The 19133-nt window shown below is 38.1% G+C and overlaps 1 protein-coding gene across 1 annotated transcript in view; it reads right to left on the reverse strand.

The window, feature by feature from the left end:
- Positions 1-11929: 11929 nt before the first annotated feature.
- LOC129113498 (gamma-aminobutyric acid receptor subunit beta-2-like) overlaps positions 11930-19133 on the reverse strand; it is a 53518-nt gene continuing 46314 nt past the window's right edge. Inside the window, exons 6-10 of the mRNA XM_054625830.1 lie at positions 18344-18481; positions 16006-16158; positions 13526-13770; positions 12619-12759; positions 11930-12277 (exon numbers count right to left, since the gene is read on the reverse strand). Coding sequence (XP_054481805.1) covers positions 11930-12277; positions 12619-12759; positions 13526-13770; positions 16006-16158; positions 18344-18481 — 1025 coding nt within the window. The remainder of the gene's footprint in view (positions 12278-12618; positions 12760-13525; positions 13771-16005; positions 16159-18343; positions 18482-19133) is intronic.

The raw sequence follows: 19133 nt of genomic DNA on the forward strand, positions 1-19133 counted from the left end.
TTTCCAGAATTAAACAAAAAGTAAATTTTGGACAAAGTGAACCTGACTAATGTGTGCCTGAACTGCACATTTCATCCAGTTATAAACATTACTTCCCTGGATGCATTCATGAGAGAACATTTAACTATTTTTCTTAATATGCACCTCTCGTCGTCTCTTTGCTTCATCAGTGACCTATTTACATAAACTCTGAGCAACAATATTCAATGGTTGGCAGCACATTACATTTATGCTTGCACTATAAATGTTTAACATCAAAGGGCATGTGATTAATATGCATGATCAAGACAGCAAAGGGGGGGTCACATGCATCATGGCAATAGTGGACTGGAAGACCACCTTGTGCGTGCGTGTGTGTGTGTGTGTGTGTGTGTGTGTGTGTGTGTGTGTGTGTGTGTCTGTGTGTGTGTGTGTGTGTGTGTGTGTGTGTGTGTGTGTGTGTGTGTGTGTGTGTTCTTTGCCCTCTAGTCCTTCTGGTGTTTTGTTGATAAATAGGCATTTGACTTGGATCACTGGTATCCACTAGAGAATATACCAAATGGGTACATCTATCATGTAGAAAATGGTCTGTTGCCTCGCTTTACTGAGGACTGAATCATTAGAAAAAGACCATTCATGTTGAAATTCATATTGGTATTGGGGTCCATAAGATTTAATAATCTTTTCAGGATTCTTCTGCCAGTCTGAAGTGAGAAGCAGAAGATAAATGGCATGGAGGTTTTCAAATGGCTGAGGGACACCTGGAGCACACTACCTAAGGCTGTTTCTATCTGCTAACTTTAAGACCAGTCTTTTAGAATGGATTTTAAGTCTGTTGAACCAACCAAACTTAAGCCTAGTTTTATATACACCCACAATCAGCATTGCAGGGTCATGTGCATGGCCTCAAAACTATGGCTACTGCACGGATGGATCCGAGGAAAAAGAAAAAATAGGTTAATCTCATGGTCATTGAAAAAGGAAGGGAGATTTTTTTCTTTATCAGTGTTTGTAGAAATCCGAACATCATATATCATTAAAGAATTGCAGAATAGTGTTAATAGTTTTAAATCATTATTTTAAAGACCGTGCTCACATCATATTGAGCGTGTGCTGCGTACCCTATTTTTTTTGTGTGTCACTGCAGTGTCCCACTCTTTGTGAGCCACAGAGCGCACCAAGGTGGCCACATTCACACGAAGAGGAACCGTAAATAATTGTTCAGACTCAGATTTTGACTTTACTCCTGAGCGCCGGAACTTTTCAGTTGGGCTTAAAGCGCCAAGCTACGACCAATTTAGCTTATGACTAACCCAAAATCCAGTTGGTGCAACCGGTCTGGTGACAGATAGCACAGCTTTATCCCTGTTTGACTCCATGGACGGTGGGAGGAATTTTAGATTACCTATAGGATTTTTCCTTTGCCGGCTTGACTCAGCATGTGGGATTGGCTCCGTTTGAGTGAAGTCTATTTTGTTTTTTCTCATCTACACCCGTTTTGTATTTCACTGGAAAGTTACTTGCTGTGAGGTGCAATAAACTCATTTATTAGGGGTTTCCTGTAATTTGTCTGTGTATGTCGCACAGAAACTGGAAATATAAGACGAGTTATTCCAAAAACACCGAAAGACATTGTTGCACTTTCACGCTTTCAGTCCAACTTAAAAACCATCATCAGGTGCAGGTGGAGGTGTAAGGAAAGAACAGCTTGTAAATAGCAGGTGTTGCCAGTAGATTTTTTGGCAGCATCAAATAGACTGCTAGTGTCACAGTCCTAAACTGTTGGTAAAATAGAACATCAACACCTGTCCGCACCCAATGCCCTCTACATCATGTGCACGACCTCATTTCCTAAAAGGCTTTTAGATGAGGAAGCTTGATATCTGCTAATGACAAATGTATATGTGTATCGGTTTTATTATGACTCCGAGCTGGCAACAGTCTTGACTGGAGGCATCCTGTGTATTCCCAGGATGTAATACGTTTGAAAACCTATTCTTCTACCAATATTTATTTGGCTTTTGGCCTAGAATCACTTAACAGTTTCTTACAATGGGCTGTGCTCATTCGGGGACTAAAGCGGTGCACTTAAAAATGTGTTTTCTCCTCCCAGGCCAAACAAAAGTGAAGTGTTTTATCTTCACTCACTGTAATTCTGCACCTCCCACACATGGACATCAGCGGTTATGGCAGGTCTGCTGTAAATTGTTGTTGAGAGAAATGGTGCACTTTCCAAAGGGTATAGGAAGAAAAGGTATGCTCTGATGGCTTATGACTAATGGCATCCCCCGACTTCAGTCTCTGATAATTTATTTATTCTAATACAGCCTGTTTCAAATGCTGCAGCATGCCTGTGCATGTCCACATGCACTATGTATTGTGTTAATGTGAGGATCAGATTGATTGCTTTTATGTCAAACGTATATAGCAAGTGTTCTCCTGCAACTTATTCCCAAAGTGCAAAATCTATGCACGTTAAAATGCAAATTCACATATGAAGATTTGTAGCTGTGAAGGAGAAAGAGGAACAGCATTTCATAATTTGTGACTGGAAGAATTTAAACGATAACCCTTGCTATATACTATAAATACAAGTTGCCCTTAAGCTTTTTTTCTGACATCCTAAAAACAAAGCAACTTGCACACCTGACCATCCAAAATGCTAACAGAAAGACTTAACTGATTTTCAGTCTTTTGTCAAATATAAATCTTACTTCAAACAATGATTTATGTCCCCACAATACATCATATTGTGTACTATCACCCTGCTACATCCTACATGGATGTCTCGTTCCTCCTTCAAGCTCAATATGTGAAATCAGACTGTCATGATTTCTCCAGTGCATACATCAATGCTCACATCAATCATGGTATGCATACTTCATGAGTGAGTCATTTGTGAAAGGCACATAGTATCTCCTTTTGCTATGAAGAGAAGCTCCCTGCACTATAGGGGAGTCACTCATTCTTACAACATACATATGCTGGATTATGGCTTCATCTTTGCGATGCACATGGCACCGCACGTGGGCAATGCTGTAGAAAGACGACTGGAGAAAATCCTTTAGAAAATTGAAATGAATAGAGGGGGAGAAAGAGACAGAAAGAGAGTGTGACTCACTTGAAGTTAAACTGAGAGAGTGTGACTCACAAGAAGAGAAACTGAGAGGGAGAAGGCAAGAACGAGACAGACAAAAGGAATTGTTAATTTGCTTCTATTTGGTGCTTTTCAATACACTGTTGCTATGAGGGATGTAGCCTACAACATGAGGGAAAACTCGTTTTGTTTTTTTTTTCCAGCAGGACTCCTGCCTGCACATTGCAGCATCAAGGCTCGAAGTGACAACGTGCAACACAAATGTTTCATATGCACACACACACACACACACACACACACACACACAGACACACACGCACACACACACAAAGACACGTGCATACTCACAACCACACAAATATACCCATTATTAGATGGATCATTGTGTTCCTGACTGAAATCCAGCCTGTGGTCTTCTGCAAGCCCAAATTTAAAGAATTTGCACTCTGGCTACAACTACAGCTTCCAAGAAATCCAACTACAACATTCTCTGGCAGAACATGTTCAGTCGGACTAAATGTTTTTTTTATGAAGTGGGAATTCACCATTGTAGCTAAGAATCAGTTTCATTTTCTACATTGTGTAATCTGCTCATACGGTGCATGTTGGAGCTGGGGTGATTTCCTCGACAAGCAAGCCAGCAGCGAGACGCGCACACAATCGCACCAACACACACATTGCGACTCGCTGACAGTATCTTTGCTCTAATCAGAATCTTAATTAGTCTGCTAGCAGCATCCCATTAACATATATTCCTCCTAATTAACTAGGGACACACACATACAGAGGGAGAGAGGCTGAGACAGAGAAGCCAAAGATGTTTCTTGAAGTCTTATTAAATGAGAAAAAAAATTAACAAAGCAGAATAACAAAAGTAAAGTTTAATCGATCAACCTCGTTCTTCCTTGCTTACAGAAAAGAAGCTCAGATCAGCGAAGTCGAGATATATTACGTTTTGTCATTATATCACTCTGTTCAGGGAAATGTTTCTGGCCTTGTCAAATCAGCCATGTTACCTAGTTTCAGTGTCTGCATATTTTCACTGGATCAAGACTGAAGGGAAAAGGAAACAGACTTATCTTTGAACACTAGACAAAAAAAACAATATCAGCATCAACTGAAAAGTTGATGGCTGGCAAAAAACTCAAGAGTATTCCCATTTGATGGCAGCAGTCTTTTATACATACACAACACATTCTCACCCAAATGCGTCAAATAGTGCAGATTTATCAATGCTCTAAAGCTTCATACTATGACGCTCTAGCTACCCCTCCAGCTTGACTTTAGAGGTGTGAGGGACAACGTGTCTGTATACACTTGTATCATGCTTAGTGTCTGTTCAAAATAAATTTAAGTTGAGGTTTAGGCAACAAATCCACTTAGGAAGAGAGCATGGCTCACTTTAGCTTGACTGACTAACTACTAGCGTGAATATAGAGCCATGTTACTTACAACTGATGTGACGAAATGTAAACATCCACTTTTGTTTTTGCATTGGGACACGGACAGAGGTCTGCTGGATGAAAGTCCTGTGTTTGATTCATCAATCCAACCACTAACCCTCCTGCCTGCCCTGTGTGGATTACATAGCACTTTATTTCAGTTGCTCTGAGCACATAATAAGGACACAGGTGTGTTTACATTGGAGTTAGTTGCAAGCCTAGTGTTGCATCTCATACACACACTAAAGGTTGAACAAGCTGCTGTACTTTACCCATTGGGAGATAGAACAGGTTGACATACATGAGCTCCTGTTATCACGTGATATAGTGGAATAATGTAATGAAGGCCACGAAGCTAATATGATAATTCTTTTTAAAAAATCTAGTAAGTGGACCTTGAGTACGTACAGTGGTACTTCTCATAATGTATGGAAGACAGGCATGTGTTTTATTAAAGACACAGTTCATGATCCAGTGCAAACAGCGGTTCTGCCCTGTCATAAATATTTAGACTGGAACCTTGGCTTCTTCATTTGCTTGAGATGCGATTTCTCACAAGGCTATGCTTTTTATATTACAAGTATCTGCCATAGGTGAGTCACCCTCCACAATAAAGCAGGTATGATATATTGGCTGAACAAACACGGCTTTCTTTTGTTAGTCTAATCTGAAACACCGGATGATTTCGAAAAATGACGCCGTGGGTTGTGCGCGCACACACACACACACACACACACACACACACACACACACACACACACACACACACACACACACAGGCTGTGGGTGACGACCAAAAAGGGTGTTGTGGGTGAAAGATGAAAAGGAGCATTTTGCATTAGACTCTAATGTCTTTGTTGTAATGCCAGGCTTGCCTACAGTTCTGTCATGACTCATGTCCTACCCAGAGCCCCCAGAGCTCTATTTCTACACCACTGTTACTCCGTTTCAAATTCAGCATCACGCTGTGCTCGTATGGGGAGGAAAAAAAGCAATGAAAATTTGAAAAGGTCTTTGTTGCTATGGGATGCAGATTATTTTGATTAAGCTGTCTTACGCTGTACTACGTATGCATTTCGAACATGCACATACGCTGGAGATGGTACAATATGTGCTGTCAAAAAACTTTCACTGGAACTTTGGACTGTTTTAGTGCTTTGCCCAAAGGCACTTCCACTTTTGTTTCATGGCTTCTCATCCCCATTTCTTTAGAAGCAAAATTCTGTCAGATATTTTAAAGGGTGCAGTCATGTGGCGCTGCTTCATGTCAGCAGTCTGTAGTGACAGCTGTCTTCCAGAAACCACATTTTCTCATTAACAGCTTCATGTCAGTAACAGGATTTTTAGCACCACATTACCACCAGGGTACAGATCACACGTGCCACTTTTTCGGGCCAAAACAGTCAGTTTATGATGATTCAGAATACTAATTTGTCGTACTGGGAATCTTTGATCGTGTCCGCATGACTAGGAGGGAGTATGCCTTAGCTTGAACAACACAGTGGAAAACTTTTCATCTTGTAAGTCAAGTTAACATCAACCATATCTAACTTCTTGTGAAGATGGAAGTTTATTTTTACAAGACACTATGCATGTAACAAGCGTATATTGACAAGCCATCCTTGACACGTCTAAAGCTGACGCTGCAGGTGTACGTAGGGAGTCATTTGTTGAAGCCAGTTATGTGGTTTTCTATGAAAACTCTAAATTCCATCTTGAAAGGTAGCTCTAGTATAATCATCTGACCGATTTAATGAACCATGCTGCAAGGCCTTTTTGCTGTGTTAAAACCTGCATAGAACTCTGACGAGAGTCCTTGTTCACGGCCATATTCATGTTATGTTCAGACCTTGGCTTCTCCTTTGACAGCAAATGTTTGCAAAAGTACACTGACTATTTAGCCTTTGGTTGTAGTCATCTTGGCTGTAGTATACAATAGCAACACACGCTATTGAAGATGATCCACTGTTGACACAGGGGTTAATACCTGTTGTAGACTCATTTTTACCAAATATAAATGGAAAACTTTGGCTAATAATTTGTCAGCAGCCTTGATGCATTGAATGTTTGAACTCTAGCTCGCTGAAATATGCAATGAAAATTGTAAATACCTTGTGCAAGCCACACATTGTATGATGTATTTGAAGTAAAATGTCTAGATGAACTGTGTGATAATAGAAATATAACAAGAAAACATGAATATAGTATTTCTGAATCTCCTGGAGGATGAAGCTCCTGAACCAAAAGCCTGGATTGAGGCAATGAGAGGAGAGAGAGAGAGAGACATAGAAAAGCTTCTGTACTAAAATTAATGTGTGGCAGGGAGGTTGTAAGCTGCTTCTTTTTCAGTTTCAGCAAGATGAGAGGAATCGTTGTGGAACTTTTTGGAAGATTTCAGCTAGATGAAGAACAGCTTATGAGAGTTGATCTGTTGTTGGGCTGCTGCCCTTAAATGATTGACAACAGAACCGGTAGGTATTTGTTTGAACTGTTCTCATCCAGATTGTAAGGGATTTGCCGACATCATACTACCCAAGCAGAAGGATCTCTCAGCATCACATAAGCACATTTTTCTCAAAATTGTAATGCGTATTACTGATCTGTGTGATATGAAGCCTTGAATTTTAAATGCATGAGCAGTGGTTTGGAAAATGTAGCCACTCACTGCCAGCAAATGTAGAGGTGACCTTAAAGCTACTAAAGTTATTTGAAAATCAAACAAACTTTGGCCATCAGCATTAAATCCACAAATCGTACATACTAAAAATGAGTGTACCGGAATATGATCTGTACCATATTTAAAAGGTTTTCCCCGAATCCTTTTTTTTTAAAGTATAGTTAAGTTACTGACATACAGAAAAATTACAAGTGTAAAACAGATCGTACGCATAACTTACTGTACATATTCTTAATAGAAACATAGTTTCTTGATATAATTTCCTCTCAACATAATGGAGATTTGTGGGGGGGGGAAGACACATTTCCTGCAACTTTAGCTGTGATAGTTTCATGGTGTTAATACTAGTTGCACAAATGAATAACAAGTGTCAGCTAAAACTCCAAATTAATCCCAATTAATTGTGTTTTTTGAGTTTTTTTCAAGCATGATACACTATAAGATGTAAACATGGCTATGGTCTTACTGGAATTTTTTTGGTGAGCAGCAAATGTTGCATGTTGTCACAAGCCCACATGCTCAGTTTTCTCTTCCTGCAAGTGCAAAAATAATCACTCAGATTTAGAACTGTATACAATATTTATTGACGATGTATTCATCTCCAAAGGTTTTTCATTGTAAAGACAGACACTGACTTTATCAGGGCTTATCTTTGAGAAGGTACATCTCTGGGTTTCTGGGAATGTTCTCGTGAGTGGCACATACAAGGATTTTTCAAGGTGGAGGGTGTTGAGAGGGTAGAGGGATTAATGCTCCTTGGAGTGAAGTCCAGGGTAGCAGGAGGCTAAGGCTTCTTCTGTGAGTGTGTGCAAACATACACTGTCACCAAGATGTGTCATTTAGGCTTTTAGGATGTCAGTCTGTCCTTGCTCTCCAGAGAAGACTCTGCTGTCTGATGAAAACCTTGCATTTCCAAAAACCTTAACTTTCCAGGAATGAAGAGAAAAAGCCATTTTCCAACCATGTACACCCATGTATTTTTTCAGCTTTATACAAGGGATCTTGACAGGATTTTGTAAGCATACTTGTCATTAAGTTTCCAGAATCACTGGAGGACAATGTCGTCATTCTGTATAATATAAATGTGAAAATTGCCAAAATTGGATTTACAAGGTTTTGCCAAAAACAGTGTTTGCAATTATTATTATTTTTTATACACAGGAGTATAGAAGTATAAAAATATATGAAACAAAAAAGCGCTGTGAAGTACAAACACATATCCAAAGTGTAGAACTTATGAAGCAGACCTTTCTTGCCAGGTGCAGAGGGTCTTTGGAAACACATTACTGTCCGGCAAACATACATCCACCACACACACTCACACTCACATTTACCATGTCATACCACAAACAGTATGATTCTGAAGATTAAGAAATTTATATTGGATAAATTGAGACATGTCCTGGCTGAGGTGGATTTAGTACCTGAATGAATTTTCAAATATTTTAGGTGTTTAGATTCTGCCAATGATAAAAGTGTGCCATACAGTTTGTAATGTAAACATGTACTGTGCACAGTATGATGGGCCGTGTGTTTAACAGAGAAAGCAAATGCAGTACAGAGAAAACAACTGAGATAAGCTCACTAAGGTACTTTTCCTGAAGTACAATTTTTGGGTTTGAAGTTGAAGGTTGTGGTTGTATTGTTGTTTGTTTGTAGTGTGAATTGTGCTGACCTGAGATGGTTAACTTTCGGGCTGATACAAAGGCATCGTTAGCTTCTTTATCACTTGACCCTTTTTACTGTGTGTGTGTGTGCGTGTGCGTGTGTGTGCGTGTGTGCGTGTGTGTGTGTGTGTGTGTTTGAAAAGGTGGTGCACATTGTTTCTAGCTGATCATTGGTACAATAAATTGTAATACTTTTGCTGACACATTGCAGCAAATACATGCTGCAAAAGAATATCAACTACATTCATGATTACAGTATATGTTACATTTTGGCAAAACCAAAGAAATGTGCTTTGACAAATAGAGCAAAAATAAACAAGAGGTGATCAAGTGACACTGTAAAATAGACTATTTACATAGTTTAACATCAGCCTTTGCATTCTCTTAACATTACAGTATACATTATATTGAAAATGTCCTTTTTGTCTTTTCTATTTAAAGTTATTAGTTATTTATTTACAGGATTAAAATGTTCCAATCGATGATTTATAATATACTATCTGATATATACATACTTATTTAAATATGTTTTTTGTTTTTTTTAAGGACTGATCCCAAATTTGATCTTTAGAAAAATGCACAATGCCAATAATCAGTTTGAGTAGATCTCAGAATCTATCTGGATCCCTTTCTGTATGTTCTTTTTTATTATTAAAAACGAAACAAACAAAAAACAAGAAAGATGAGAAGAATTTAGTTTGACAAAACCACCAGAACTATCAAAAAGCTTTCAAAACTAAACATAACAATTTACTTGCGCATTTTTCAATACCCAGATCAACACAATGTGGAAATTATTCATTTTGATGAGCAACATGTAAACAACAGAGAGGTTGTTATAAGTTAAAACTTTGAACAATGTTCAGTCAAAGCTTACATTTCAGTTGTTGGGCAGTGTCATTGTGTCATTCTCAAAAACAGTTGGAACTGTTACGTAAATGCTTTTTAGAAAACTGTAAATATTCTTAATAACATCACTAATAATTGATATACCAATCAGATATAGCTTTAATAAATTGTAATTACAGACTTATGTACGCTCATTTGTGAATTGAAATTAAGTGAAATTTGTGAATCAAACACAAAAAAGCACAAATGAAATGATAGAATTCTTTGAGAAAGGATAAAGTGAGCAAAAATGGAATATCAAGGAGTTACTACTGTACAGAGCATGCAGTGAGTCATAACTGTAGGTTGCTACATTTTAAGTGACAAATTATAACATTAACTGTTAACACACACCTTCACAATAAAAATGAAGGCATACCAGGATAAATTAACCCTTCGAGTTTGTTGTTTGATGTTAACTAACTTGATGTTAGTTTGTGTAAACTCAAAAGAATCACTTAAAACAAAGGCTCAAGTTCCTAGTTCTCATTTTAGGGTCATTTGTGAAGGATATTTGGAGTCACCTTTTCTTTTTTTCTATGTCCTCAGCAATGATCTTGTCAATGAAATTTCACCATTAGCCTTGGTCACTCGCAGCGGCTCTATGTCCTTATTTGGTACTTTGCGTATGCGGGAAGGAGGCCATAACGCCAGAGTTCATTCATATGGACAACATGACAAATTGCCTATAGGGAGAGGGATAGGAAACTATTTTGTATTGCAGCCCTATTTAATGTCTACATTTTAACCTTGTTGTAACTGAAACATAAAGTGTGACTGTAATCCTATTAACATAGTTCCTAGTTTTGTAAGACAGCCATCATAAGCACCAGGTATTAGAAGGACGGTACAGCCTCTATGGCTTTTAAGAACTTGTGTGCAACAACTTTTATAAAAATCTACCTTGTGTCCAAAGCTCAGTATCATTTGTAAATAATTTGTAATTATCTGTTATTTGTTGGTTTTTAATTTACAGCTATATCCATTTACAGCATTAACCATTTTTTCAATATGGACAGGATGCACAACACGATTCAGAGGTTTTAAACTAATGATAATTATATTAATGTGGCTTGCTAGATAGATGCAATATATTAACTCATAGGCAACAAAAGGAAAAATCGTTTGCATGAAAAATGCTGTCAAAGGCTGATATTTAAAGTTTTTTTTTGTGCTTTTTATGCATTCTGGCCTTTCTGTGGACCAATATAGTCCTTTTCGCTTTGATATCAGTGTTCTTGTTGAACCTTGAAAGAATAATCATAGATAATAAAGTGCCTTTTACAGCAGTTCTGAATTTTTTATTCTGTCAACGTGGTTAATACATATCTACATATATACATCTAAAGACTAAACTATTTTCTTCAGATGTAGTCGTCACCAAAGACACTCACGCTGTGTATATGTGTTTTGGGGTAGAATCCAATATCAATACATATAGTAATATATAAGAAAAGACAATTTGGCAAAAGACAATTATTTCAAATTTTCTTTCTTAGTGCAATCTGAGTTAAAACCTGGAGTTTTTGGAATGTTCTTTGTTGATATTAAAATGGTTTATGAACTGAGAAGATGCTTGGAAGTAAATTATTTAGTGCTCCCTGTATAATAAAGTAGAAAAAAATTGATACATTACTTACATATTACATGATATTGTTAACTTCAGGCCCTTATAATATTAGTATGAAGTCAATGCTAGTAACAATACATTTTGTGTGTTTGTCATAATTAATCCTGGAAAACCCTGCTGACCTGACATCTAAGTAGTGTAATTAATAGTAAATGGTCATTTTGTGCCAACTGTCAATTGGTTTCTAACTGATATGATATTTTGGCAAATAAGTGTGTGTGCTGTAGATCTAACATAATAAAAACATAAAAAAATATGCAAACAAACATTTAAAAAAATGGCAAGATACACATTGCACAGATGTATGTACAATTTAAACAATTATTCAGAAACAGGCACCTTATATGTTTGTAATCTCTCTTTTATAAGGTTTTCATGTGTTAGCCAGCAAATAGGGTATTCCAAGATATAATGGATCCAGTCCTGAATATAGTAATTCAGTCCAGCTTTACAAGATCACATAAAAATGAAACGAACCGGATACAAACAACAAATGAGCAACATATTTTGCTGTTTGTTTTTGCCCTCACCGATGTCCTTTTGTTTCTTTTAATTGACGTAGTAAAGCCAGTAAACAATGTTGAAGAAGGAGAAGACAGTCGGGAAGATCATCCTCGACCATTTGTCAATAGAGTTTACATCAGTCAAGTCTGGGATGTTGATCTTTAGCTGTGAAGCACGCCTCCGTAGTCGGCTTTTCTTTTGAGTCATGTGGCACTCCAGCGTGTTTCGACCAAAGTTGTGCCTGGCCAGCCCTGCTTTGCGGTACTGTAGAGTTGAGCTGTCGTATGTCAGCATGGTATTTCGTGGGTCGTTGAGACCCAGAGCCAGCTCTGAAACGCCCATGTCGTTCTTGATGTCCAAGGTGCCCAAAAGGATGTTTTCATGTGGGTCCATCTACCCAAGAGAAAGAGTCCAGTTTGTGTGGTGTATTAATATCATGTAACAACAGTTTTCTCTAAATTACATTTTACTAAAATGAATGAAAACAAAGTATCAAAATTTACTAGGTAGCTCCTAGCGTCTTTGATCACCCAAAAACACATCTCCAAATATATGCTCATGTTAAACCTCTGTTTGCTGGACGTGCAAACCGGTAACATTATCAACTTAATAATGTGATAATATGCCAATGTTGTGTTTGTCCTGCTGCGTCCAGGTGGCCAGAATACAATCTAAATGTAAATGTGTAGGAGCAGTCTAACACAGTTTGACATCTAAATACATTTTTGCAGTACCTTGTTCTTTTGATCGCCAAGTCCAATTGCTCCGTCGTCCACAAAGATTGGTTCCCACATCGTGTCATGACCATCAAGATCCCTTTGTTTCATTCTTGCATACAAAGTATCATCTCTGCCAACTACATTCCCCACCAGCCACTGCAAAGCAAACATAATCAACATGGTTACTTGAGCAACTGAAAAGTAAATGCAAATATGTGTGGACATGAACCGCAGTATAAGGAATAGTGTTTTCAGAGGATTCAAAACACAAGTCCAGTTTTACGTTCCTCGTTTGCCTTCACTTTGATATTACCAGATATCAATGGGATTTTTTTTTTTCCTGCTCATTAAAGACTGTTTTGTATTCAACTATTATCAGCACGTCCATATGCAGCCATGGTAAGTTGGCCATTTTGAATCTCTGCTCGTAAGTATTTGGTTCATGTCACCTGGGAGCACAAACTGAGGAAGAGAACGCAACTCTTTCTATCAAGACAAAGAGCCAAGTGGCTCTGAGACCTTATTTCCCTCTGTTTCAGCTGGCAACATGTCTCATTTGGATTTCAAACGGGGCAAGTACAAGCTTATTAGGCTGCCTTTCTTTGGCACACTAGAGGCAGGAAACATTAGGTCAACCCTCTATTTGAAGTGGTGACATTTCTTTTTTTTCTCTAAGCTCCTTAGACAGCTTTATGAATAATTTAATTTAAATTTCACTGCAAAGTAAAGAAAATATGTGATTTTGTGAATCTAGAGCAAAGACTGGGACTGCTTCCACTTGAAAATGTGAGAATGTGGAAGCTCATCATCAAGTCTGTGCCTCTACAGAAAAAAAAAATGCATACATGGAGACATTTTTCAGAAAAGTATTCTGAATTTGAGGAAATGTAGGTTGACAAACTCCAAGCTAAGATATTCTTACCTTGTTCGGATCCATCCTCATCTTTTCATTGTTAGCTAGAGTTAGTTTCTCAGCTGCCCTTTTCTGACGTTGAGGGCCCCGTCCAAAGAATATGTAGTTTACCAGCGCATACTCCAGCAGAGCCAGGAAGACAAAGACAAAGCAGCCCATGAGGTACATGTCTATGGCCTTGACGTAGGGGATTTTGGGGAGGGTTTCTCTCAGATGGGTGTTAATGGTAGTCATGGTCAGCACCGTGGTAATACCTGGAGGAGAAAGACCATATTCATGACATTAAAGCAGACACGGTATTAATCAATAATGTTGCTGTTGAAATCATGCCATTTTTATGTAGGCACTCACAAATTTACTTCTGGCATTTTTCTTTTTATTAAATCAATAGCAACTATAGACCAACTTGCGATGAGATCACACCAACTGAGAAGCCTAATAGGACCAGGGGCTATTTGACTTTCCATTGGCTTCGTTCCTGTGGTGCGCACATGTCATTTTAACACACTTTGTACCACCATCATTTCAAACCTTTACTCATGTGCTGTTCTGACTGAATGTTCTGACTGAATGCTCTGAATCTTGCGACTGCAGGACATCTTTGTGATCTACTTGATACCATGTCTGTGCTTGATTAAGCTTGCCAGGATCAATGAACCCAAGGGACTTACCCCCATGAATTCAAACCACGCATCGGGAGACGAGCTAAAATACGGTCACCTGAAGCGCTGCAGCGATTTGAAATTCAAATGTCAACCTTGGTCTTGTTCATTAGCATAGAACTCCTACTGAGAAAAGTTGTAGACAGTTTTTTTTAAAATCCTCGCCCAGCAAGATGTGGATAAAAGTTACTGTCAGATTGACTGCGCATATCAACATGTTGCTTTTCTGCTTATTATGAGTGACACGCTTACTCTTACTGGTACTGATTTCGTTTCATATTCCTTGTTGCTTAGCAAAATACTGGCTGTTGGATGTAGTGTGCTTTCAATGTGTGTCTACAGTATTATCTATATGCAGGAATTATAAATGGCATGAGAGGCCCGATTCTAAAGCTTAAATGTGATTTTTCCCTTGCATGATTAAATAATTGTGTTCTCAGCTCCTATGGCGCTCAGCAATCCTCCCACGCGCACCTGTATATTCTACTGTGAAAGCACACAAAGTATGATTATTTAAGGCAATTTCTATTGAGAGTCTCGGTAAACAATTACTAAATTATTTTACAGCTGTCACAAAGCTGTCAGGTGACCACCGCTCAAAATAGGATTCAGGCAATTTTCCCAAGCTGTTGCTCCAAGGGCTTACCAATGACAACAAAGGATTCCAACGGCACAGTGGCCATGTGATTCAGCCATAACAGGTCAATTTTATTGCCAGAAACCAGGTCAGAATAAAGTGGTTCCTGAATCTGGTGTAGACTAAGGGGTGACCCAACATTTCCCAACTCAACTGACCCGCCTCCATTATGGAGTATTACCTTTTTTTTTTTCATTAAATCCCATGCATGCCTTAACCCCGGATCACTAAATGCAGCTCAGTCGTCAATCAGCGAAATTGCCTTGTCGACTAAAGCGAGGGATGGGTTGAAGGATGGATGAAGCAGGGTGGAGGGAGTTGGGTGAAAAGAAGACAGGGAGGCTTCTGATAAACACTGAGGAAGCTCGAAGCTCAACACAAACCTCACGTAGTGTTTACATGTTTTAGGATGACAAGGACTTGTGACTACCAGAAAAGCTCAGAGGCTCTGGATAAAGTGGAAACAAATCAAACTGGTCATCCACCATAATAAATCTGTGGGATAGAGCAACAGCTGTAGTACTGGGGTGGATATATGACCCCCTTTTAACAACCACAGTGATTGTAAAAGAAGTGAAACAGATACAGATGGAAATTTGACTTTCTGGCTAAACCTGGTATATTTTCTGAAAAGACATAAATATGCACTTTCCCTGTTAAATAAAAAGAATTAACTAAAAATAAACTAAACTAAACAGAGTGTACTTGGGGATCAGTGCAGTGCTTTATTTAATGACCATGTCTTAAATTAAAAAGACAAAAAGCACAGTAGTTAAAGTTGAAATTTGAAGACCGGTAGAAATTAAAAAAATTGAAATAAATAAGTATATATATTATGTATCACAAATATTCATAATTTGTAATGATGATTATTATGGGAAAAGACAAATCTGTTAACCTGAAAAGGGGCAAAAACCCGTTTGTCTATTGTCAGTCATAGAATGTTTGGGTCTGCTACAGATGTTCTTGCCTGACTTAATGTGAAATATTTCCTAAGTCTTCTTACCTAACCTTGTCACCCTCAGGTTCCTTGCCTCTATTTGCCCTTGAAGTGAATTATGTGAATGTCATGAGGTAAAATCGGGGGGGTAAAAAATAAAAATATAATCTTCCACTGGTGAGTCTATTTTTATTTAAGTGTCTACCCCAATGTCCTTTCAATCTGTATGTACTTGTATTGCAGGCCTCACCTAGAGCCACTCTGGCAGCAGAGGCGTCATAGTTGATCCAGAAGGAGACCCATGAGAGGATTGTGATAAGTATAGAAGGCATGTATGTCTGCAGGATGAAGTATCCAATGTTCCTCTTCAGTTTAAAACTCAAGGACAGACGAGGGTAAGAACCTGCAGAGAAGGGACAGGGAAGAAAGATAAAACAGTGATGAATTTTGATTTGCTTTATGTAAAAGGTACACTGGTTAAATGTTGGCACAAAGTCTTACTTGTTCATGGTTTGGGAATGTAATTTTGGATCAATATTAGCAGCCAAGTTCACTTCTGGTAGGATATGAAGTAAGGATACTAGTCTCTGTTGTTGTTGTTTTCTGCTATTTTGTTCACTTATTGTTAACATAACCCATGTACAAAAAGGATACCAATGTTCAAACATCCAACATGGTTTGTCATTGTAATCTTTTTTTTCACAAAATTATAATAATATCATGGAACATCTACATTTGCTTCGGAATGCAACCATTTATTTTGTTTATAATTGACACTTAATTGAGGTCTTCTGGAGACGGCCTCTCAAAAATGATAGAAATGAATAAAATACTTAATTTCATTTTTGGTTTATTAATGAGCTTTTGACTCTATAAAAAAGAAAAGAGTGAGACATTTTAATCACAATTTCCCTGGGCCTGAAGTTATATTTTGTCCAAACAACCAAATAGAAAGATACTCAAATCAAGAAGAGCGGGGCTAGCACTTTGGCTTCATGATAACCCAAAACAACAGATTTATTATTAACATCGATGTGAAGGTATCCTAAAACATACTGCACTCTTCAACGATTTTTCTTCCAAGCTCTGTTATCAACAATAGCATCTAGTTCCTGGGTAGCAGAAGAAACCCAGTAAAATGTCATATCTGTGTCCACTGAACTGACAAATCGGCGCTCTCCAGAATTACCTGTTCTGCACTGCCTGTGTTTATACACAATATTGCAAGAGGTTTGATGGTTTGTCTATTGAGGGGCCTTTTTTTTTTTTTTTTTTTTTTTTTTTTTGCTTATCTTGCACTATTTGAAATAAGCCCAGCAGGAGTTTTGGATTGGGCAAATTGTATCACCACACACATGTCTCTCCTAAGGGAATTGGCTGTATTTTATTTTGAGTTGCATTGCAACCAAATGGGGTTAAGCACCAAAAGAAGAGCTAGAATACACTGCAATATACCGTTGGAGAGAAAAGGGGGAAGGGAGGACTAAAAATTTGTTGCAATGAAAGCACTAACAACCCCCTAGCCTTAGCTCCTCCTAAAAGTCATCACTTAGACCTGCTTATTCATTTAACTAACGTCAGCATGAGCCACTGAGAGAATCCTTGAATTATTTCTCTATGAAGGGAGGAAACCGTATGGGTAAAACGAGGTGCAACAGTAAATGTTCATTATTCATAAGGCAACAATGACATTGCCTATCCTTGGAGTGAACCATGTCGCATGTATTTGGTAAATGCCCAGGCACTTGTGCTGAGTTTGCATCTCTGGGTGCCCCGAAGGTCATTCACTACAAATCACAATAGACAGCAAATTAAAAGGGAATCCCCGTCTACCATATCTCCTGTAGAAGGCAGTGAAATCAGGCACACTGCAGGGACACAGTGGGTAGTTAACAAACACATACACTCATGCATAAACAAACCATGTGCATACATCAGAAAGCATTATGTTATTAATAGGGTTGCGTGGAACGTGTGACCACTGCAGACAAACCTTGCCCTCTTATAATTGGAGTCACTATGCTCTTATTGCATTAGTGTTCAGCTCTGATTCTCTGCATCATCCAAAAAGTGTATTCAGCAGAACCACTGTCCCGCTTACCATTGCTTGCTTGCATGACAAATTCATGAATATGAAAATGCAGAAGAGATGAATATTTCATTGTATCAGACAGTATTCTTTTTGTTTATTGCTGTTAAATAAGTCATAGTGTCTTGATTCTCCCAGGACGGCACTTCATTTGAAGGTTTGTATGTGTGTTCGTAGATTTACATATCATTTTGCCTTTCTCGAAATTAGTGGATGCTAGTTCTCTTATCAATCAGTGCAAGTTGTGAAAATAATCAATATTCATAAGCTTCCATATTGCCCTATTTACAGCAGCATAATGATAAGGACATTTGAAATGGACCTTAAAGAAGGAAAATAATGAAAGGACTTGTTTAATGGAAATAAAGGCAAAGAAGTAAGAGATAAGTGTGTGCATATGTACAAAACAATAACATGCTTCGAGATAATATTTGTTTAAGGGTTAATACTGTTGGATTGCATTATGTTCTACCCTTGTCACCATGCTTGTTAGCATTACCTGTGGAGAAGACAACGTTCTTGGAGATGAGCTTATGATCCACGATTGAAAACTGGGGCAATTCGATCTTGTCCACCCCCGTCACAGCATTGTGTCCTCCTCGCCAGTAGAACTCAATGTCATCTGTAGTGTAGCCATCTGAGATAAAGGTACAGAGAACAGGGATTACTGAGGATTGTTAATGGTTTGCATTGTATGGATATGTTCATAATCATGTTCCATCTAGATTCTGAACAGTCCAGTTAATTAAACACTTTACATGATTAGGTTTGCATTTGTCACCATTTTACATTCTGCTGACAGCAGACAATGTAATTGGTCTATGGTTCACTGAATTAAAATATGAGATTAATCCACAAGGAAAGGGTATATTTATATCCTACTTTTTGCATTTGCATTAACTCTATGAATACAGTTTGCTATAATATTGTTTTAATACTACTACTATTGTTATTATTCTTATTATCGTAAATTCCTAACTCATCAGATGGGGACCCTTGATAAGGGCATATTGTTGTCACTTTTTAAAACACTGGGTTGTCATATTATCAAGCTGTCCATTTCAGTTCATTACACATTATTTTTTGCATTTCCATTAGCAAAAGTTGCGCATAGGTTTAACAGCTGGTACTTTTTTTTAGTACCACCTCGGTCGAGTTTTCCAGCAAGCTGAGTCAATACATGATGGTGGAGTTAAAACAGTGAACACCATTGATTGGTCAAAGAGAACTCTCACATGCGCAAATCGGGACATCAAGCACAAATCCGCAAAAAAAATGAATTTGAATGG

Source organism: Anoplopoma fimbria, chromosome 24 (assembly GCF_027596085.1).
Source record: "Anoplopoma fimbria isolate UVic2021 breed Golden Eagle Sablefish chromosome 24, Afim_UVic_2022, whole genome shotgun sequence".
In the NCBI taxonomy this organism is placed as follows: domain Eukaryota; kingdom Metazoa; phylum Chordata; class Actinopteri; order Perciformes; family Anoplopomatidae; genus Anoplopoma; species Anoplopoma fimbria.